A 22,478-nucleotide genomic window follows, 5' to 3' on the forward strand; every position below is an offset into this window, starting at 1 on the left:
CAAGGCTACTCATCATACAAAGAGGTGTACATTCCATGCAAAGCAGTAAGTGGTAAAAATGTGTATAGGTAGTTTAGCTTGTGAATAGATGTATGTGCATATATGTGCATGTACTGTATATCAATGTGTAGTTGATTTTTATTTATATTTTGATCATGTCTCATAATTTTATCATTCCAGTATGTCTCTCTTCGTCACCTCTCTCCTCTACTTTCATCCACAAAATGATTTATCCATCACCGGCCAAGCTTCGACATAAATCCAACTGTAAATCAGGCATTATGTGAGAGAGAACGTTCGTACACAACCCCCCTCAAGTACCATTCACTTTAAAAGCAGCAGCAACCAGCTCTTTCGCTGTACCGTCTCATAGTGCTGACTAGCTCACTGTGCAACATCCGCTGTTCATTCAGACTGATCTCAATAAGTGGCGTATGTATGACACGCCAATTCGTATGCCATTTTGGCGTGTTATCAAGACACATAATCGCTTTTTAGCGTGTTTATCAACGCCGTTTGGCCTCCATTGACTTACATTACCTTGCGATTGTGTGTCAATTTACGGCAAGTTCTCCTGAGAAAAGAACTTCAGAAATTTCGCATGCTTTTTAAACTAATGTATTTCAATGGGAAGCATGTTTCGTGATCACAGCATGATTCTCAATAAAAAGATGACGTAGCATTAAAAGTGACTAGGGTAGCGAGTAGTATGAAAGCCAGAGGTTGGTTGGGGTGGTGGATGGGTCAAACAACACAGGACTTTCACCCAGGAGACCGGGGATCGTGTCCCGTGTGTCACATTTCCTAAACCCAACCGTCGCTTTCTTCTTTTACTAAACCCAACCGTTCCGTTCTTCTTTTCCTAAACCCAACGTGCCGTTGTAGTCCCGCGTCCTGTATTGTTTTCCTAAACCCAACCGTCCCGTTCTTCTTTTCCTAAACCCAACTCGTCCGCTGTATACGCTGTAGACATACACGCGGATAGCTCAAAACGCGTACAGATAACACGCCACTTGGCTTTAGAAAGTGGCGTGTATGTTTACACAAAGTCATGATGCCACATTGGTTCATTTGACATTTCCAAATACCTGGAATAACCATAATAACTACATTATTCATCAATGCATTGTCTACTACATTGCGATGCTGCAGTTATGCACTGTAGGTTAGTTGTCTTTCAGTATCAGAACATTGTGTACTTGCCAAGAGAAACGTGCCAGCTCAACACATTTACAACTAAAATATCTACTGGTAAATATGTTTTTTTACTGTGAGGGTTCTTACATACCCACACTGTAACATATATAGAGCAAGTACATGTAACAGTAGTAGAATATGAGAGAGAGATTTCTTCAGCATTGGTCACAGCTGTCATGCAAAATGGTTTTGCATGCTTACTGTCTTAGTGACTAAATAATTTGATGGCAAAATATATTTCATCATATATAGATTAGGCAATACCCTAACCACACATTAGACTCATGCAGGGTGAGTGACCATTAGTACATTGCAGCATCTACAATGTATTTTTCTCACTCAGCACTTTGTATTCTCAAAGACATGGGCATAACACATATGAGTGTTGTTAGAAGTTGCTGCAACAGAATGTTTTTGTCACTTTTCTTGGATATTACATTTTAATTGTTATTTTTTGGTGTGTAGAGGTTTATTAGAGCGGATTTTCTTTTTGGAACTATGGCTTGTATTGGGTGAATACATCTCGACCATCTCAAAATTCAACAAATTTGTAATCAACAAACCATTTTTCTTGTTTAATGTCAGCGTATCTTACATTATGTTTAGTTTGATATGTCAGCTCTGTACATTTTTTTTCATGATACCATTTGTTTCCAACGTCTTGCACTGGTGCTTAAGGAAAATTGGATTAAGAAAGTTCAATAAACAGTGTCACATAAAAGAAAAATAAAAGATATGTGTAGTCACATGCAAAAATCTTAGAAATATTTATATATGCTCTTATGTTTGGATATATATATAAAAAAGCTCCAATGATATAAACTTTTTGCTCTTCTGTAAAATTAAAAAAATGTCACTTATGCACTGTTTGCTCTAGACCCTTGATATACTTGTCTTCATGTGGTCAACAAAAGGTGGGATGGTGGGTGGCCATTTGGTCAGAGATTTAGAGCCTTCACAGACCATCCCTTAAATCTGGTGGATACCTGGGTCACTTACATAACTCCCACGTAGTTACATCTCATTACTTGCAACAAACAGCCAATTCATATAGGGAGAGGTTCCTTTCCCCCACAGACTTCACTGAATACCTGCAGTGTTATGCTATGTATTCCAGCTGAATCATGATTCTCAGAGCAGGGCTTTATTCAATCAAAGCGTCTAGGTGTTCGCGATGTCGGGTATAAGTCAAGTTGCATAGAGTACAGCAGACACTGGAATAACTGTCATCAGACATGCAAAGCTGAAACATGCATGCTATTTTTGCGTTACAGTACATGAAAGAACAAAATAAAATGTCCTGGTATGTGCTGTACACAGTTTCAGAGCAAAACTGCAATTTCAGCATTTTCACTAAAAGTCTGATTACATTATATATTAGATAACACAATGTTGCACTCAAAGTGATTTATTTATGTTAACCAAAAATCATTGAATCACTGACGTTATATTGTTTAATCTAGCAGGAAAATTTATAGAAATATTACAAAACACAAGAGGGTATTTGATCATATTTGATGCACAAATCTGTTAAAAAAGCCACTATTTTTTAAGTCCAATACAAATATTTTCCATGGTGGTTGAGAGAGTGGGACCACTAGGCGTGGAGGAAAGGGGGGGGGGGGGGGGTCCTTAAGTAGGAGCAGATTTTATCACTCTCCTCCTTTCTAGTGGTGGTCCTTTCTCTCACCTCTTTCCTCCCAGATCATATCCAGCAAGTCTGTGTGAGCTTTTCCAGTCAGATGGAGGGAGCAACACAAAGGAAGAGATAAAGCCAAGAACTAAGTCATTATTCTGGTAAGTTCATTTTTATTAATATTATCATATCAGAGTGGTTACTGCAGTCATTTGAATGGATTCATATCCTCCACTTTGATGTATGATATTTCTTCACATCAAAATGCCTTTATAGTGCAGCTTAATTTATTATTTTTGAGGATAGGCCATGTTGTACTGTGTTTTTGTTGCTAAAAAGCCCTTAAACAGTTACACTGCATTAGTGCACATATTAATTTTGTGTTCACAAATAATGTGGCATGATTATACCTATTTGTATTTATCTTTCATTATATCAAAATGAATACTGTGCTAGTATGACAATTTATATTTTATTTAAGTAAAAAAGTGCCTATTAATTCAGTTAATACTGCAGCCAATTAGGCAGTTAATTAATTTACTCCAATGCTACATTTAAAAATGGCTTGCTGTGTAGCAAAGCATCCTAATTTGTTTACATGCTGCATGACTTATTTGATTTTCTGCAGTTTTAAAGCCAAGGCTGGTCATATTTCGTTTAGTGGTTTTCTGAGTTGTGGCAGCAGCGGATTATGTAACCTTCTGTATAGTGAAAGACGTACAGTGTCCGACAGTTCTATACAGTGACGCTCTGTTACCTCTCTGCATAGTCTCTCCCAATTCACCTTCTTCCTTCCTGTTCAAAAGCAGCTAATTTAGATTTCTATTTGGTTTGGCAAGCCATTGAATTACCTATTACGGCTGATTCAAACACTGTTTCAATTATTTAACCTATATTTGTTTTTTTCTTCACTTTTAACAGTAGACAGTTTTAAAAAAAAAAAGGTTATAATATAATTTTTCATGAATATTTTGTTTAGTTTGATATGTCAGCTCTGTAAAAAAAAAAGTCCTGATACCATTTGTTTCCAAAGTCTTGCTCTGGTGCTCAGGGAAAATTGGATTAAGAAAGTTCAATAAACAGTGTCACATAAAAGAAACAGATGTGTAGTCACATGCAAAAACGTATCTTAGAAATATTTATATATGCTCTTATGCATCAGTCCATTGTGCATAATTTTGCTTAGTGAACCTTCTCAAATGTCAAATCACAGCATATAACCTTTAGAGAACCTGTAGCCTAGAAATTCGACAAGACAATATTCTAAAAGGTTAACAAAATTAGTTTTTCAAACAGAATGGAAAAAGTAAGTATTGCTGTCCCTTGCTTTAGCCATTGCTGTCAGGTTACTTTTTGAGCAAGGCACCAAACCTGAAATTGCTCTACGTGTAACGTCTTAATAGCCAGTAGAAGGTTGTACAAGAGAGCATCAAAGTGTGAATAGGAACTTTGTGAATGTTAGGCTGGCTGAAAAAACAGTATGTATGCTCAGCAAAGCCTTTCTTGGGATAAAAAAAAGTTGTAAAATGAATTGGCATAAGATGTCATGCATTAAACTAAGTTATAACTCAGCTTTTTTATTTTCTTTCATTTCTAGGAGAGACCTGACATATTCCCCTTTACAAGTGGTCACAGAAATAAAGAGAAAGAGTTCATAATTTAACAGTAACATACATACAGATCCAAAGGCAATACCATCTCTGGCTACTGCTGCTGGCTCAAAATGCTGTTTACTCTAGGACTTCTCCTCCTTCTCAGCCCATTTCCCTCCTTTCAATCCCCGACCAATGAGAGGAGAAACTCCACAGGAAGCGATGCCACCAAACCCAATCCGGTTTTCACCCTGTTAAAACCCAAAACCACTGCTGCTCTCGCCAAACAGACCGTTCGCCCAACCCTAAAGCCAAACACAGTCAATCAGACCGTTTTATCCACTCCAGCAGTAAAGGCTTCTACAGTTAGTGAAGTCAAGGCTACCAAAGACAAGCCTGCCCTCACTGTAGTTGAAAATGTTCAGTCAACGTCCCCAAAGTCTGCTCCCACCAGTGGCGCTAAAACCACCAAAAACAAGCCCACAGCCTCCGTCAATCAGACTGTTGTAGCTAAATCCCCCTTCCACCAAAGACAAGGCTGCCCCCACAGTAGTTCAAACTGCTCTGTCAACACCAGCAAAGGCCGCTTCAGCCAGAGGCTCTGCAGCCGACAAAGATAAGGTCACGTCCTCTCCCAATCAGAGCGCTGTAATCAAAGCTCCCACTGCCACCACCACAAAAGAAAAGCCTACCCTTGCACAACCAATCAAGGTGGTTATCAGTGATGGCTGTGATTCAAGCAATGCCAATGAGCAGGAGCTGAAGCTGAAGCCTGGCGCTCCTCTGGTGATGACGCATAAGATCAGCTTGTTGCCTGGTGGCTGTACTGGGGGATGTGAAGCTGAGATGTCTGCACTGAAAGGACGCGTGGCCCGACTGGAAAGAGAGATGTCCTCCATTAAAGAAAAATGTATGTATTCTGTCATATTCACCAGATTATTATATTTGACACAACTCAATTAGAGATGTGGATTTAGGAATGTTGGTTATTTTTCTTGCTACCCAGGTCCATGTTCTGCAAATTGTCCAAATGACTGTAGTGGCAATGGGGAATGTGAGAAGGGAAAATGTATCTGCCAACAGGGATTCATGGGTCCAGACTGCAGTAAGTGTGCGCAAGGAGCTGAGTGTAATACAAGTAAGTGAGAGTCTGCATTATTTGGATATGGTAGCATTGGAGACACATATTTTTTGCACATTCATGCTTTGCTTGTAACCTCTACTCTGCAAATTTCAGAAACCGCCAAGGGAAAAGTCAAGGTAGCCGTGGAAACAGTTACCCTGCAGGTGAACAAAGACAAGGAAAATATGCAGGAGAAAACCACCAGAGTAGAGCACACACTCTTCCAGAAGAAAGAGCAGAAGAAGGGGTCTGAAGCCAAAGAGACTGACACTAAACCCAAAGTGTCTAGTAATGCTAAAGCAGGTCTTGTTAAAACACAAGCAAAACAAGCCTCAGTTAAAAAAAGCACTATTAAAGACTCTTCAAGTGCTACAAAGACCAGTCGCCCAACTGTTGGTCAAGTTCTTTTGAAACATGAGGGAAGAAAGCAAGAAGAGGCCCGCAAAGGCAAAACAACAGTCCTGACCTCAAAAAAGGTCCTCCAAAAAACAGACCTCAAGCTTGTTAAGGAAGGAACTGTCAGTAAAACACATCCTAAATCTGACCAACTTAAAGATGAACCTCAAATCAATGTAACCCAGAGTAATGTGAAGAAATCTAATGGCACGGCTAAAATTGTGACCATTCTGACCAAGGTTGTGGGAACAAACAAAACCAGAACAGGGAAGGAGACATTGGAGCAGTCCACACTGACTGAAAAGAATGTTACTCAATCATCTAGACATAAACGCATCAAGGTCAAAGTAGACACTACAGATGTGCAATCTGTTGACAACAAAAACACTGAAGCTGGCAAAACTGGAAAAGAAAAGGTTACACAGAAGAGTCAGTATCTAGTTAATTCAACCGTTGCAGCAACGTCGGGCGAGACTCGAGCTCTGCAGAATAAAACAACTATCCATAGCTCTGGGAGCGCAAAGAGGATGGGAGGATCTGGATTAGGTTCTGTAAAGGTTGTGAATGTCTCCTCCTACAGCTTCACTGTCACATGGTCAGCGCCGCAAGGGATGTTTAAGAACTTCACAGTGATCAGAAGAGAACCCCGGACAGAGGGTGACGAAGACGACCACGAGGAGTTTGAAGAGGAAGCTCTTGAAGGAGACAAGGCCACTACAGCTAAGAATGCAACTGAAGTCCAGGTACAAAGCGAGAGCACAAACACAACTGCCGCCTCCGGTAAAGCTGTTGGATCTCGGGGGAAATCAGAAACAAAGAGGATCTCTATGGTGGTCCCTGGCAGCGTACGCTCTGTGGAGTTCAGTAATCTTCGGGCAAACACAGGCTATGTCCTGCATGTGTATGGCACTGCAGCTGAGAGGAGATCAAAGATTCATAGAGCAACTGCAGTTACAGGTTAATACAGTTGTACTACATTTTTCATTGAAGCATAACTCTTCCACTTCTACCAGGGACAGGATCAGTACTGGTAGCGGCAAAATGTGAATAAAATGCCCCTTGTTTTCTCTCACCAGGTCCTGAGCCAGCCACAGAGATGGTTTTCAGCAATGTAACAGAGTCTTCTTTCACTGTTTCTTGGTCCAAACCAAAGACCGCATTCTCAGGCTTCAGGGTCACGTACACCAACATCGTCACAGGTTTGTCAAAGGCCTGCCTTTATACTGCAGCTCAGGTCAAAATCCCATTGCTAAGTATCTATATGTCATTGGGATTGTTTTTTTGTTGAGAAGTGTTAATTGTTTCAGTGTGATATTTGTGATGTATCATCCTATTAGGGGAGAGCCGTTTTGTGACCGTGGAGTCTCAGCAATCTCACGTGGTTCTGTCCAAGCTCTCTGCTGGATCCTCCTACATTATTACTCTAACTACTACACAAGGCAGAGCCCAGAGTGATACTCTCACATCTCTTATCACCACAGGTACACAGTTAGATAAGCTTACTGTTATGTACAGCTACTTTTTTGTCTTAACATGTAAAACACCAATAAACACACTATGGATTGTCTCCTGACTGCAGTGCCTGCCCCTCCAACACATCTGCAAGTTGTCAATGTGACAGATACCAGAGCTGTGCTGCAATGGACACCCAGTCTGGGGAAAGTAGACCGCTTCATCATCAGCTATGAGTCCTCCAAGAGTGAGTGTGGCAACTTTACCCCAATGACGGGCAACCTCTAGCTCACCCGATGGAGAGTGTGCCTCATGTAGGCCTTGGCAGCGGCTCGGGTTTGAATCTGACCTCCGGCCCTTTACTGTGTGCCCCCCCCCTTCATCTTTATCTGCACTAATAAAATGGAAAATGCCCAAAAAATATTCTTAAAAAGCAAAAATACCTTTACCCCATGACTAAGCTATGTGCTATAAATTATCCTTCTTGCCACAGCTCCTAATGTGACAGTGACAGTGATGCTGTCTGGAAACTCAGTAGAGCACCAACTGAGAGGCCTGCAGAGAGGCACCCTGTACACAGTCAAAGTCCTGAGCCAGAAGGACAGTCTGCAGAGCATGGCCATCTCAACTACATTTGCTACTGCTAATGGTGAGAAGAGAGGGGGGAAATGAAATGAGATGAGGCTTGTTTACTTGCTAAAGTCGACAGAGCTTGTGTGTTAAACGTGTGTGAACTAAATATATCTTCGTGTCTCTCAGTGGTTAAAGCCAGCGATGTGGGTACTCGCTCTGCAGTGATAGCATGGAGAACTACCAACGTTGTTTATAACAGCTACAGACTGATCTACCATGTGGCAGGAGAAGAGACAAAGGTGAATAATATTCCTCATCATTGGCACATACAGTACAAAGAGAGCTCCGACAATTGCCTAACTTTGTGTGCTTGTCTGTGTAAACACTAGGAGGTGATCCTGGACCAATCCATTACAGAGTATAAGCTGACAGGGCTGTTGCCAATGTCACGTTATATTGTTCTGGTTCAAGGCGAGAGAGACGGGCAATACACGTCTGTTGTCACGACAGAATTCATCACAGGTGAAGTATTTTATGTAATGCAGTCCCTGCTCATTTATCTGCCCTACAGATACCTTTTAACAACTAAATTATTCTTTTCTTTTTTTTTTTTTTTTTTATCTCTAAGGCCAACTGCGTTTCCCCTTCCCTACTGAGTGCTCTCAAGAGCTGCTGAATGGAGCTCTGCAGTCAGGAGAGGTGGACATCTACCCGCAGGGAAAAGAGGGAGGAGCAGTCAGAGTCTACTGTGACATGGAGACGGATGGAGGTGGCTGGACGGTGAGACAAACTGCTGTCATCTGAAAACCTTGCACTGAAAAAAATGAATTATTGGGTTAAGTTAATAGACAACAATCTGTTGTGTGTTTTTAGGTGTTCCAGAGGAGGATGAACGGAAAGACAGATTTCTACAGAACCTGGAGTGAATACAGCGTCGGCTTTGGAAACCTCAGCGAAGATTTCTGGCTCGGTACAGTTGAAGCAAGTCCTTATTATCATCACATATGCATACAAATATAAATCATTTGCTCAACTGTTCACTCTTCATCTCCATCATCTATTAGGAAATGAGCTTCTTCACAACCTGACTAGTGCCGGTCCTGTGAGTCTAAGAGTGGATATGCGATCTGGAAACGACACTGCTTACGCTCACTACGCCAACTTCTCCATCGATTCAGTGGAAAAGTACTATACTCTCACAGTGTCTGGCTTCACTGGAACTGCAGGTGAAAACTTTACTGAACATGTGCAGCGTATACTATATTATATTGCAAATGCCTGACAATTCATACCTCAATGTCACTATTTTTCTGTCAGGCGACTCTATGAGGTACCATAATGGACGCCCATTCTCAACCCGGGACAAGGACTCTGATCCTCTGGGGATTCACTGTGCCAAGGCCTACATGGGAGGCTGGTGGTACAAGAACTGCTACAAGACCAACCTCAACGGTCTTTATGGCATCAACAGTAATAATCAGGTACAATGCGTCTCTCTACCTGGACAAATGAGCATTAGACACTTTATCTTCTATGATACAGCACGCTAACCAAATATCACTTTTCTGTTCCAATAGGGAATAGTCTGGATAGACTGGAAAGGTAAAGACTCCTCCATTCCCTTTGCTGAGATGAAGTTCAGACCGTCCAGGTTCTCTCCTGCAACTCATGGCTAACGATACATCAGTTGTCATACATCTGGCAGAGATTTAAAGCTCCAGAAATCCAGAAGACAGAGGATATCACAGTTGCTGCATGTCACTTTTCCAGCTGAAATTGCATACAGTGCTTTTACAGCACTTTTAATTCAATGTGCAACTTATTTTTCCTGATTTGTTTTTTTCTGGAAATATACTAAAAGTGGGAAGAAATGTTTTATTGCAACTTTTTTTGTATCCTGTCCTAATGTTCTGTCTGACCTGTCCATTTCAACACAGTTTTGTTTTAACTCTAATACCTTTCTGTGCACCATCATGGTATGCCACCACACTACTACTGTAATTGAATATGCACTGTCTCACTCCATTGGAATAAATGTGGCTAATGTGAGTCTGAAGTGTGTTTTTTGGGGGGTTTGTAACAGTGAATTAAAACACCCAAAGCTTTTGATGGAACAAAACATTTCTTCATTCCCTGCGCTACAAGATAAACAAATGCCAGCATGACTGACTGTCATGTCAGCTGTGAAGTGTTATCATACCCTTCGGCGAGTCCTGGACATGTTTATCACTCTGTCTCTTGTTACACAAGTTGCATTCATCTCATTATCAGATATGTTGACCTACAAAATGTTTAGATGTCCTTGATTTGAGTGAAAACACCAACTTTGTATCAAGCGGATGGGCTAAGAGACTGATTAGGAGACTATAAATGGGGCAAGCAGTGTGCTGACCACCTTTCAGAAGGTGGACGCCAGCAAGAAGACACAAAATGGCAACAGGAATATCAGTGATCACTGTGGGAGCTGTGTTCCTAGTTGTGCTGCTGCTGATGGTACTGATTTGCATTTCTGGTCAGAGAGACAAATCTGTGCAGAAGGACCGCAAGGGAAGTAAGTCTACAGGTAAAACATGCTGGTTGTAATGAAAATTAGTGATTATTGAATCGGACATTACTTGATTTAATGGATTTCTATTAATAGTGTTAATTCTCTCCATTTTACCTTTGTCTTAACTCCTTCATCCAGTAGTTGAATCTGGACTGCTGCAGTATCTCTATCAGTTCCTTCCCTGCTCCTCCTCTCCTTCCCTCCCAGGTCCTCCCAGCTTCTTCCTCATAGGCAATATGATGGAGCTGACACGCGATCATCTGCCAATTCACCTGACCGATCTGGCACAGCGGTACGGAAACATTTACCGCCTGAAATGTGGAAAAACAAGTAATCATCTCATTTCAGATTTATGGTTTTGTATCATATCCCGTGCCATATCCACAAGCAGCTTTCCAAAAAACATTTTTTTGTAGACAGTACAAAACTCTGTTGTTGTGTTTTCAGCCATGGTGGTACTTAATAGTAGTGAATTCATCAGAGAAGCACTGGTGAAAAAATGGTCAGACTTTGCTGGGAGACCAGTTTCATACACAGGTAAACAACACAAACTTCCTTTTGCAACAATAGTATGCATAATTATTTATCTTTATGACCTCTCCTGACTTGCATCAGGTGATATTGTGTCTGGGGGAGGGCACACCATCTCTCTGGGGGACTATAATGACGAGTGGAGGGCACATCGTCGTCTCGTCCACAGTGCTTTGCAGCGTTGCTGCCAGAAATCATTGCATGATGTGATTGAGAGACAAGCACTGCATCTGAGAGAGGTACAGCACACAAGAGGAACAAACTGTACACCGGTGGATTATATAGTGCCATATCTTAAAAACATAATGGCCTATAATGTGATAGCAGAGATCCAGATGGCAAACCAAATGTTTGGGTAGTTCAAGAGTGGTCACACAAAAAGATAAAGCATGTTCGTTCACCGTTTTAGGTTTTGATGGACTATCAAGGCAGTGCTGTAGATCTTTCGGAGGATTTCACAGTGGCAGCCAGTAATGTCATTACCACTTTGGCTTTTGGAAAAGAAGTGAGTATCCTTCCTCCCACAGCTCAGTTTGTACCTCAGAGTGTCGGCGATGGATTGCAAAATCTACTTTTCATCAATAAACAACTATGGTACACCAGTGCTTGGTTGCTGGTTTATGTTGGGAACTGGACAAGGTCACTGTTTATGTTGCCCTTTTTTGAAGCTTGCATTACATAAGTGCATTCATAATGTACTACTCTGTTAATGGACAGTATATTTCAATGATAAGATATATTAAAATATAAATCTGTGTTTTGTAGTATGATAAGAGTTCTTTGGAGCTGCAGCAGTTGCACAGCTGTCTGAATAAGATCGTTGCTCTGTGGGGCTCCTCCTGGATTTCTGCTCTGGACTCCTTCCCACTGCTCAGAGTCAGTAAATATTCACTATCTCCAGTATAGATCACAGGAAAGACTAACAAACATCTTATGAAAGAGATTTCAAACATTATGTGTCATTTCCTCTCACAAAGAAATTACCCAATCCTGTGTTTGCCCGTCTCCTGAAAGAGGTGGCCAAGAGAGATGAAATAATAAGAAAACATCTCAACAATTACAAGGTTAGTGAAAAAAAATGCCAAAGAATAAAAGGTTGAAAAGCATAGATATGTACAAAGAGAGGTCTTATTATGCTAAACTGCTGAGATCACAGGTAAAAAGAAACTAGGCTTAGTGTGAAATGTAAAAATCTCACAAGTCAAATCAGGCAGCCATAAATCATAAATTGTTATCGTTTTCTACCAAAGCCTAATAGGAAAAACAATTTATTCTGCTTAGATATGTATGTATATATTACAAAGCAAGCATGATAAATCATCACAGCAGACAACTTTTCAAATCCAAGTTCATTTTCTTTATGTATGCACCCAGAATCAGGGATAAATCCCAGCTCTGTTATTTCCTACTATGTTGATTTTAATCAGCTGTTGCTTTATGGTCTGTGCAGTCACAAGACAAAAATCATGAGGATGCCATCACAGGATCTCTCCTCCAGGGCCTTGACAAACATCAGAACACAAAACATGGAGTGGTAAGTACTGTACATAGAACAGTAAATGCCAAGGGAGATCAATTTGAAATGTATCAAATCTAATTTCATTCAAGACTAGAACTGGTTTTGTAAATTTAGTATACTGTAAATAGTACTGGTGTACTAAATGACATGTCTTCAGCTCCTGACAGATATTCATGTTCACATGGCCACTGTGGACCTTCTCATCGGGGGAACTGAGACCACTGCAGCCTGGCTGAATTGGACCGTGGCCTTCCTCTTGCACAGACCAGAGGCAGGGCACATCATTTCCATAAAACACTATAGTCACACACCCTGATGTTTATCTCAGTGTCTTACTTCTCCCTTCCTTTAATCTTCAGGTGCAGACCAAAGTGTATGAGGAGCTGTGTACAGTACTAGAGGGACGATACCCCAAGTACAGTGACAGACATAGACTTCCTGTCCTGTGCTCTCTGATCAATGAGGTGCTCAGACTCAGGCCAGTTGCCCCGTTGGCGGTGCCACACAGGGCCATCAGAGACAGCAGGTCAGCTGAGTGACAACATGCAGCGATAATGAAAGAATGCAAAGGAGGAGATTAGTGACCATTGAGATATTTCACTACGTAATAATGTTTAGTCCATGGTGCTTGTGCATAAGAAAATGCTTGATTCCTGCAAACCAACATAATAACTAGAAAGCACCAAATGTGTCTAAATGTGTTGATTTCATGTAGAAAATGTGCAGAAATGTTTATCTACACCCAGATCTGCAACAACATACTATATAGTGGTTATATAAGTTAGGGGCTGTGCAATTAATCACATTTTTATTATGATTTTGGCTCCTTACGAACACAAAAACAGAGTTATCAAGAAAAATTATTATTTTGCACATTATGTTTTGCAAGTAAACTCTTATTTTGTCTTGTGTTCTGAATGAGAAAAAAAACTGTTGATTAGTTTAACTGTTTTTTTAAATTCAATAATTGCAACATCTTTCCAAAAGTCAATGAGTAATTGTGTTATTATTGAATATTGACCAAAATAATCGTGCTAATGATTTTTTCTATAATCGAGCAGCACTAATACAAGTTCAGTTGCTATATTAAAATCTATCAGTCAGCATGTACACACAAAGACCACTAGTATGGATGTACACAAATTTTGTGTTGTTCTGCTTCGGACATTTTAAACAACATATTACCTGCTAACACTTTGCATTATGACAAATGTATAACCCCTCGCATGTTTAGTATTGCAGGTTACTCCATTCCTAAGAACACAGTTATCATTCCTAATCTTTTTGGAGCTCACCATGATCCTGCAGTTTGGACTGACCCGTACAGCTTCAAACCAGGTACTGCTCTACTGCATTCCTTTCACTTGGCTCAGCAGATCTCAAATGAAGTAGTTACTCCCTCTCTCTTTCAGAGCGCTTTCTGGAAGGAGGAGGGGGCTCCACCCGTGCCCTGATCCCTTTTGGAGGGGGGGCTCGGCTCTGCCTGGGGGAGTCTGTCGCCAAAATGGAGCTCTTTCTGTTCACTGCCTACTTGCTGAGAGATTTCCAGTTCATCTCTCCTCCTGAGAGCGAGGCCTCTCTGCCCGACCTGAGAGGAGTTGCTAGTGTTGTACTCAAGGTCAAGTCCTACACAGTTATAGCATGTCCAAGACCTGAGTCAAATCCCTGAACTACGGAGGGTGTACTGCTTACACGTTGCTTAAACGTTGTGCATTTGTGTGTAAACAATGATTGTTTTTACTTTGACATGTAAAAAATATATTTACAGAACCTTCATGTGTATGTTTCTCATCAATACTTCTATTTGGCTGTAGTTGGATATCCTGATTAAAATAGTCTGTTGAGTCAGATTTTTTTACAGTTGTTTATTCGATCATCTCTAAATAGGATGTCTAAACCCAGGCCAGACCTAAATGAGTTGTGTCATCTCTCTTGTATAAAAGGCAAAACAAACTGCATTCAAGATTCATGAAAATAATGAACCTCAACATCCCCAGTGGAGGGGGGTGGGGGAATTACAAGAGTGATCAATCAGGTGATCAGATGGAAACAGGAAGTGAGTAGCCATCAGAAGGAAAGTTTAAACAAATAAACACTGGTCAGGTGGAGCTTATGTGAATCAAAACTTGGGGTTTGTACAAGTTACCGTACACTGAAACTGTTCAAAGTTATTTTACAAGAAGAATATCTGTCATAGAATCTGACAGCACCCCCCAGTGGACATACACTGAACATGCTGGGAAAGTTCAGCAGACCTACAAGTTATCACTCCTGTGGGCGCCCAGATAACTCAGTTGGTAGAGCGGGCGCCCATATATAGAGGTTTACTCCTCGACGCAGCGGGCCTGGGTTCGATTCCAACCTGCGGCCCTTTCCTGCATGTCATTCCCCCTCTCTCTCCCCTTTCATGTCTTCATCTGTCCTGTCAAATAAAGGCCTAAAATGCCCACAAAAAAAAAAAAGTTATCACTCCTTATAGAGGCACTTATTGTAAAAGTGTTTGCATGTACACCATTAACCATCTAATGATAGATAACAGTGATTAACAGGTGTTGAGGATATTATAGTTTGCACGTTTGACAGAAATAATACATGAAAAACACAAAATGGATTATACACCTGAAGCATTCCTTTGTATAATGGCCACAGTTTTGTATAAAGTTGAAGGGTTAATGTGGGAAGATGAACATAGGCCTCAAGTATTAAACTAAAAATGAGTTATGTAATTTCCTAAACAAGAACTTCTGCTATTAGAGGATTTAGCAATAAGCAAGACAATCTGCGAGAGTACATCTGAGAGGAAGGATGGTTTTCTTTTCATTGTTAAAACTTCTTTCTCTCACACAGGCAGCAGCTGGACTTCAGTCATTTGGTAATTATTTTCGTAATAATTATTCTTGTTAATCTGTTATTTGTTTTAGGATATGACTATAAACTCTAAATTCTCTGGCCTTATTCACAAAATGTTGAGGTACTAAGTACAAGATTCAAGTTTCCGCCATTAAAATAAATCAAACAATGCCTACAGTAGGCTAATCAAAAGTAAAAAACAAAACGAAAACAAATTCAAGATAGACTTAAACAAAATTCTGAAAATAATGAATGAATAAACAGGGCTGGAAAATAGGGTAGACCAATTACAGTTGGTACACTTTTTGCTTTTTCCATTACCACACCAAAACTAGAGACTGAAAAGACCTGATTTTTCATATGGCATTTCCTATACTTGCCTACTAAAATATAAATAATCAATAACATCCATAAGTAGTTTATATTTGCCACAATTAGCTCATAAACACAAGAAGCTGTTTTATTGCTTAACAAAGCAGTACCCAAGTACAGTTGAGACACCCAGTCGTAATGCTGTAAAACTGCCTCACCAATTCATTGCAAATAAAAAATACCCTTAAAAATAAAAATGAAAGAGTTTTTAATTTCCATTCAGTATTTCATTTGATTATTTGTTTAGTTAAAAGTAGTTAATTTGTAAAAAAAAAATATATATATATATATAAATAAATATTAAAAAAAAACATAATGGCTAATAAAACACAATAGCCATTAAAACTCCTAGATTTGAGACAGTGTGTCTCAACTGTACCCCGCTGACCATCTCGAACATTTTCCTAGATTTTACGATGACCTTGCATGACACAAATTTTTTTATTTTAGTTTTTATAGCACAGATTAAGGTTTAACTTTAACTGTTATGTGAGGATGATAAGCTATTCAATATGGGTGGGACCTGGTGAAGTGAAAGACTGACCTTAGAAAACCAACTTTCGCCGATATCTTCGGACTGGAGAAGCGCATGTATTTCAAATTTCCCACAATCAAAGAGGATGCTAATACGCATGTCTGAAGCAAAAATAACAGCTCAAGCTTGTTGCGCACACAAGTTATTTAAGGTGTTTCAACTGTACCCCTGTGCCAACTGTATCTGGTCTACCCTACCATTATACTCAAGTAAAAGTACTGTTACTTAGGGTTAGGTAAGTTTTACTTAAGTATAAGTAAAATGGTAAATGTAGCCTACTTAGGAAGTCCTCCACAATCTGTTCCATGTCCCTCTTGAGCATTTTAGCATCTTAGCATGCTAGCCACACCCAGCACGCACCTGTTCACGCAATGTCGTAGGTGTGTTTGATTTGTGTCAAGTCTGCTCGCCGGGTGCTAATAACGTTTTGTTTTTTTTATCCTCTAATTCAATTTGGAAATGAAAAAAATATTGCACATACGGCAGGCAGCATTTTAAATACAGATGCAACTTGAAATGTAGCTAAATACAAAATTCTACAAAAAAGTAGCATATAAGTAAAATTACTGATTATTAGATTATTTTAAAAAGTTGCCTACGAGTACGCAAAACATAGTTTTGTTACAGTAACAAGATTAAATGCAATGTGTTACTTCCACCCCTGGTTATGAACATGCTCAGTTCAAGATGGAGAGTGACAAATTTCCCTATTCCAAATTTTCTACCTTTAGCTTTTAGTTCTGAGTGAACATTGCTCTGGCAAAGGTAAATGAGATTTTTTTTTACAGAACTACCTCATGACTTGGAAAATTACAAGTTTTTTTGTCTTCTACAACAGATAATTTGGTGACGTTTGCCATACTAGGAGATACTATTACTTTGCCATGTGGCACGTCCTTTATTAAATCCTGCACTTCTGTTAACTGGACCATAGCTGATGAGGTTGGATTAGAGGTGGTGAAGGCTGGAAGGGTGACAGCTCCGTACGCCCTCAGGTTTGGCCTGCTAAAGGACTGCTCTCTGGAGATTAATCACCTGGTACTCGATGATGCACACCTTTACTCTTGTCACAGTCGAGCATTCAATTCAAGTGTTTCCCTTCAGATTCTTGAAGGTAAGCGACTCAAACCTTTCTTGAATAATTTAAAGTCAATGTCACAATATTTACATCATTTTTGTTTTCATTCACCAGTTACTGAGAGCCCAACTCCTGTGAATGGTACAATAGAGCTTCACTGTTACCTCAATATATATAGAGGATTTGTCTCCAATTGTAACAACAAAGGGCTACGTATCAAGTGGATCACTGAAGATAATACACCATTAAATGGGAACAGATTTCGCTATATACATGCCTCTGATTGCTTCTCTAAACTGTTCATCACTAAAAGACTGACAGACCATCACAGAAAATGGAAATGCCAGCTGACTCAGAATGACACGATTAAAGCTACCAAAACTTATACAACAGCAATAAAAGGTACTAAACTCCACTTCAGCGTACTCCAAATGAACAGTGTGGTTCAAGATGTACAAAGTGTAACCAGTGCTTCCTTTCCCTCAGATGGTATAGAGGAAGTTTTTGCTGCAGTCGGTGAGTCAGTGTCACTCTCTTGTAGCAACACTTCCTCTCTCGGTGTGGGTGGCAGTGTGAAGTGGACTGTGGGTGAAGGGACACTGACAGATGATATCTCATCTTATAAAGGCCAAAGAGAGGAATTACATGTGACTAAGGACTCATCACTAGTCATTAGCAAAGTAAGTGCTCTGCATACCGGAGACTACCAGTGTTCAGAGTCCACTGACCAGCAAAAAGTGTTTAACAAAATCAGGCTGCATACCCTCGATGGTGAGTTTTACTGCCAGGACAGAGCATGAGTTGTGCTATATTTACATTGCGTAGCTGCTATTAAAACATTTCCTATCATGTTTGTCTTTACAGTTACTTCAGAGCACGGGCCAGGAAGTGATAATCTCACTTTCACTTGTGTGCTTACCTGCACTGAAGAATGTGGTAAAGACTTCAATTTAACTTGGTCTGGAGGCAGCCACAATAGCAGGCAGAGCGGTTTAATGTATGACAAGAACACTCTTATAAACAGGCTCTTTCTCCCACTTTTGTCAATGGCATCTGCTGAATTAACTTGCTTTGTGCATAGAGAGGGTGATGTGATGGCATCAAAGAAGTGGCGCACTATTAACCGTAAGTATAAACTATGCTATTGTGGCATTTTCTCATAAATAGAAGCCCCGCGTTTCTGAGTAAGCAGAGAAAAAATTATAATTATTTAATGTGTACAGCTCTGCAAACACATGCGTGGGCAGCCCTTCCTCTAGCCATCCTGATATGTATAACTGCTGGAGGACTCTACGTGTACATGAAGAGGAAGCACAACAAGGATGGAGGTACTGAATCTGGTTAAGGGTTAAGTCATACAACCTACAGTACAACAACTGTGTGAGAGTGTTTTGAGAGCCTTGATGAGAATTAAATAGTACCTGATGTTTTCCCACTTGATTGTTTGCAGGAAATGAACAGTCAAGTGTTGGAATGGTGAGAGACAAAACATAATTGTGCTAACATGTTTATAGCTTTTGTCAAGCTGATGCATTCAAATGTAATAACTCCAGTATTTCTCTTCACAGACTCATGTTTACGATGTCATTCAGGATACAAATAATGAAGAACTACCCCAACCTGCTACCACCACCAGTTTCTATGATTTATTACAGGCTGTAAACTATAAATAAAATAAAAGTGTCTAGTGTTTAAAGTGTCCTTGATTTCAACCATCAATAAACTATAAACATGTTAAACTCGTGTTTATGACTCGTCATGCTCATTCATCATATGACAGGTATTTATTAAAATTGTATGAAAGATTTTATTGAAAGATTACATGGTAAACACGTCTCCATGTCATTTAACATAATAGAGATGATTGATTTAAGATGATGATTGGATATATTAACAAAAACAGGTTAACAGTTTAAAACACTTTCTTAAAAGAATATGAGGATGAAGAGAGATTATCGTGAGGGTGGGTTAGTATACTGATTGTACTGGGGTGGGTGATTAGGGTAATGGGTTGTTTGGTGCAAAATGTTATATGTTTTTTGTGTATATTTTTTATCTTGCTATACAAAATATATAATACACACAGGAACTATTTATAGTTGAATTAGGGGTGGGAAAAATAACAATCTTCAAGCTTCATCCCGCTCCTTTTCTGACAGATTGAACATATTATTTGTAACAATTCATAGATGATTTGGTGTGTTGCTACGCACTTGCTTTTATATTTTATTTTATTATTTGTTCGAAAGAAAAATAAAGATGAAATATTAACAGTTTAAGTAAAAACACGGGGAAACGTTTTCCATGTTGCATTACTGTACCCATTTTCCATATTCTTACTTACTCTTCTTTGCAAGACAAATACTTTAGAGGCGAGTAAATGTTACATGGATTATATGATGCATAAATGTAAGCCGGCAATACATATTAGACAGTAAAGACTGGAATGGAATGGAAAATCTTCTCTGTCTTGAGCAGACTGAAAATGATTAATACTGGACTGCAATGAAAGAGAGAAATTTGTTATTTGTCTACATTGATATGATGAGAATTAAAGTATGACGTTATAATAGTAGTACTACTTATAAGTATACAGGCCTTCATCAGCGATATGTTGGTATATGCTGTTGACTCGCTGGTTTGTACGGTCTGTGAGATAGAGTTAAAAAGTTGTCAGTGAAGTGGTAAACAAAGCAGGAGAGGTCACAGTGGCTGGACTCAAGAAGGTAGTGAGAGAATAACATGATGCTCACCTTCTGAAGGTGTAAGACTCACAATCTCATAACCATCTACAGAAGTACCTGATCAACAACAAGAGAACACAAAGCTGTGATGACTCCACTACAAAGCATTGCTCATCAAGATTAATGAAATAATAGATCAAACCTGCTGGGTGCCTCTGGGTTTGCTGTGTAATTCTCTGGGTGTTGCGTCTGCGGTAAATGAACAGTCCTATCAGTGCAGCAATTATGACAATCCCAATGACGATTGAAGCTACAACAACAGCAATAACTGTTCCATTGCTCCCCTCCTTACTGGTTGTCAGTGCTGGGGAAGACAGGAAGCACATCTTAGCAACTACAACACCACATTTAATAGGAAGATTACTGATGCAATTGAATTAAGATGTAAAATATTAGAGTTTTTGTCAGTGATGATTCCATAGAGTTTAAAATCTTACCTTGGACCCGAAGATTAATTTCAAAGCAGCGCAGTTTTTTTCCAAGCACATAGTTACATCTGTACCAATTACTGTCACTGTAATGGACAGACCGGATAGCTAATGATGTCCCATTAATTACAAGCCTTTTAGAATTGACAGATACAGGGTTGCCTCCTTTCACTATTGCCCAGGAGATATTTTGGGGTCCTTGTCCTGATGTTGTGTCCACTGGGCAGTTCAGGTTAACAGGTGTGCTGGGTGCTGCCTTCACTGCTTGAAGGAATTTACAGTCTGAAAGAAGGGAGATTTGTGTTATACATGAGAATTGTATTTGTAAAGAAACAAGAATAAGGGGAATATAATGTGAAATCTTACCTTTTACTTTTAAAGATATGTTTTTGACAGAAACACAGTCCCAGCCTTGCCAGATTTTACATCCGTACAGTCCCTCATCAGATTTTTGTGATTTTGTCAAATAAAGAGACATTTGTCCATTTCCATCAGCTTGCCATTTTACACGCTTAGCATCCTGCAAATTGTGTGTTTTAGGCCTGGCAAGAATAACCTTCACCTGACTGGTATTTGTGGCGTACTTAACCAATTTGACTCTGTAGCAGCGCTTTGGATCCATCACAGATAAATTAAAACAAGGGAGAACTACATCTTCTTCTGGAGAAGTATTCACAGTCTCAATCCCTGGTGAGATAACAATTAGAATCAGATAAGAATAAGACCCAAAGTACATAACATATTGTGTAGTTTTTTTTCATATACACTAAAACATTCAGTATCAGAGCTGTTAAGCAGATAGTTCAAGATTTCACAATAAATTGTGGTTAAAAAATATATTATTACAAAATAGGAGGTGTATGAGCCACTTTTTGAAGTTCAATCACAGTCACAGTTGGTATATACCAAATATGTCTTATGTATACTGACTATAAAAAAGGAATTACATTTTTAATCTGTGAAAGAAATGATTGCGCTACTCACCTCTGCACTCTGATATGACTATTAGCAGAACTATTAGCAGGAGACCCTGTGAATAAAAATGTGCCATTTTCTGAGTATGTAGCTGAGTGGAGTGACAACATATCATTGTCTTATCACCTTTTTGTCTCCACCTATTCTCAGTTCTCTAAGTCACAGAAGTCTTAACATGAAACTACTACCTCCACAGTCAAACATTGGTTTTTGTTCTGTTTACCTAATTATGTGGCCAACAGAGCCACCGTGTGGCAAGAACAGGACATGATGAAATTAACAAATGGAACATGAGAGCACATCTTGCTGTCAAGTTATATGAGCTCACATTTAAATGTGAGTGGGGGAAACGAAAGAGCAGCACACCTCCCTTATTCCAAACATCGAGGTGCCCTTGAGCAAGGCATTAAACCCTTATCTGCTCCAGTGGAGCTGTTCAGTAGCTGGCGCTGGCAGACCTGACTGTGGCTGCACCGGGCAGCCTCCAGGTGTGGATGTAACTGTGTGAGTGTGAATGGGCCATTTCTGAAAAAGAGAACATCACTCTAAGTGAAAGTTTCCTAAATAAAAAAAGGTTCACAAAAATAAATGTTTTCTTATTTAAACATGCTTCTTGAGCAGATTATTTCCGTAGAGTAATTTTTTCCGAACACGGTTCTCCTTGCTGCATCACTCTTTTTCCTACATCACAATGTCAACTTATTTTTAAACTGGTGGAGATGCATCCCTTTTCTGCATAGACTGCAGTGGTGGTTCTAGACCATTTCAAATGGTGGGGCCAGGCTGGGGCCATATGTGATTTAAGGGGTACTAAATATATTAAGCACAAGTGTTACATACCACCAAATCACCATGGGTTTGGTCCTACAAAAGACCAACGATATACAATTAGGGGGGCCAGAGGGGGGTCCTTACTGTAATATTACGGG

At 39.7% G+C, this 22,478-nt stretch overlaps 4 protein-coding genes across 4 annotated transcripts; 3 read left to right on the forward strand and 1 right to left on the reverse strand.

Annotated features, from left to right (window-relative positions):
• Positions 1–2,868: 2,868 nt before the first annotated feature.
• Positions 2,869–10,018, forward strand: tnxba (tenascin XBa). The gene is made up of 15 exons (XM_078253162.1): positions 2,869–2,994; positions 4,431–5,335; positions 5,432–5,563; positions 5,663–6,901; positions 7,021–7,143; positions 7,282–7,425; positions 7,524–7,643; positions 7,890–8,045; positions 8,156–8,268; positions 8,359–8,491; positions 8,598–8,749; positions 8,843–8,939; positions 9,034–9,195; positions 9,287–9,450; positions 9,547–10,018. The coding sequence occupies exons 2-15, from the start codon at positions 5,215–5,217 to the stop codon at positions 9,643–9,645; spliced, it is 2,955 nt and encodes a 984-aa protein (XP_078109288.1). The 5' UTR covers positions 2,869–2,994; positions 4,431–5,214; the 3' UTR covers positions 9,646–10,018.
• Positions 10,019–10,399: 381 nt separating this feature from the next.
• On the forward strand, positions 10,400–14,415 carry cyp21a2 (cytochrome P450, family 21, subfamily A, polypeptide 2). Its single transcript, XM_078251889.1, has 12 exons — positions 10,400–10,532; positions 10,656–10,847; positions 10,965–11,054; positions 11,133–11,287; positions 11,458–11,553; positions 11,814–11,924; positions 12,026–12,112; positions 12,499–12,582; positions 12,725–12,838; positions 12,927–13,093; positions 13,802–13,905; positions 13,980–14,415. The coding sequence occupies exons 1-12, from the start codon at positions 10,400–10,402 to the stop codon at positions 14,234–14,236; spliced, it is 1,590 nt and encodes a 529-aa protein (XP_078108015.1). The 3' UTR covers positions 14,237–14,415.
• A 939-nt stretch (positions 14,416–15,354) lies between these two features.
• On the forward strand, positions 15,355–19,146 carry LOC144519765 (uncharacterized). Its single transcript, XM_078253163.1, has 8 exons — positions 15,355–15,439; positions 17,163–17,438; positions 17,517–17,804; positions 17,889–18,173; positions 18,267–18,527; positions 18,626–18,730; positions 18,853–18,878; positions 18,971–19,146. Exons 1-8 carry the CDS (start codon positions 15,373–15,375, stop codon positions 19,073–19,075), a joined length of 1,413 nt encoding a protein of 470 aa, XP_078109289.1. The 5' UTR covers positions 15,355–15,372; the 3' UTR covers positions 19,076–19,146.
• A 54-nt stretch (positions 19,147–19,200) lies between these two features.
• On the reverse strand, positions 19,201–21,766 carry LOC144519008 (uncharacterized). The gene is made up of 6 exons (XM_078251890.1): positions 21,559–21,766; positions 20,941–21,261; positions 20,584–20,856; positions 20,289–20,450; positions 20,156–20,203; positions 19,201–20,051 (listed from the first exon to the last, which is right to left on the reverse strand). Exons 1-6 carry the CDS (start codon positions 21,662–21,664, stop codon positions 19,981–19,983), a joined length of 981 nt encoding a protein of 326 aa, XP_078108016.1. The 5' UTR covers positions 21,665–21,766; the 3' UTR covers positions 19,201–19,980.
• Between the last annotated feature and the right edge of the window lie 712 nt (positions 21,767–22,478).

Source organism: Sander vitreus, chromosome 6 (assembly GCF_031162955.1).
Source record: "Sander vitreus isolate 19-12246 chromosome 6, sanVit1, whole genome shotgun sequence".
NCBI classification, from domain to species: domain Eukaryota; kingdom Metazoa; phylum Chordata; class Actinopteri; order Perciformes; family Percidae; genus Sander; species Sander vitreus.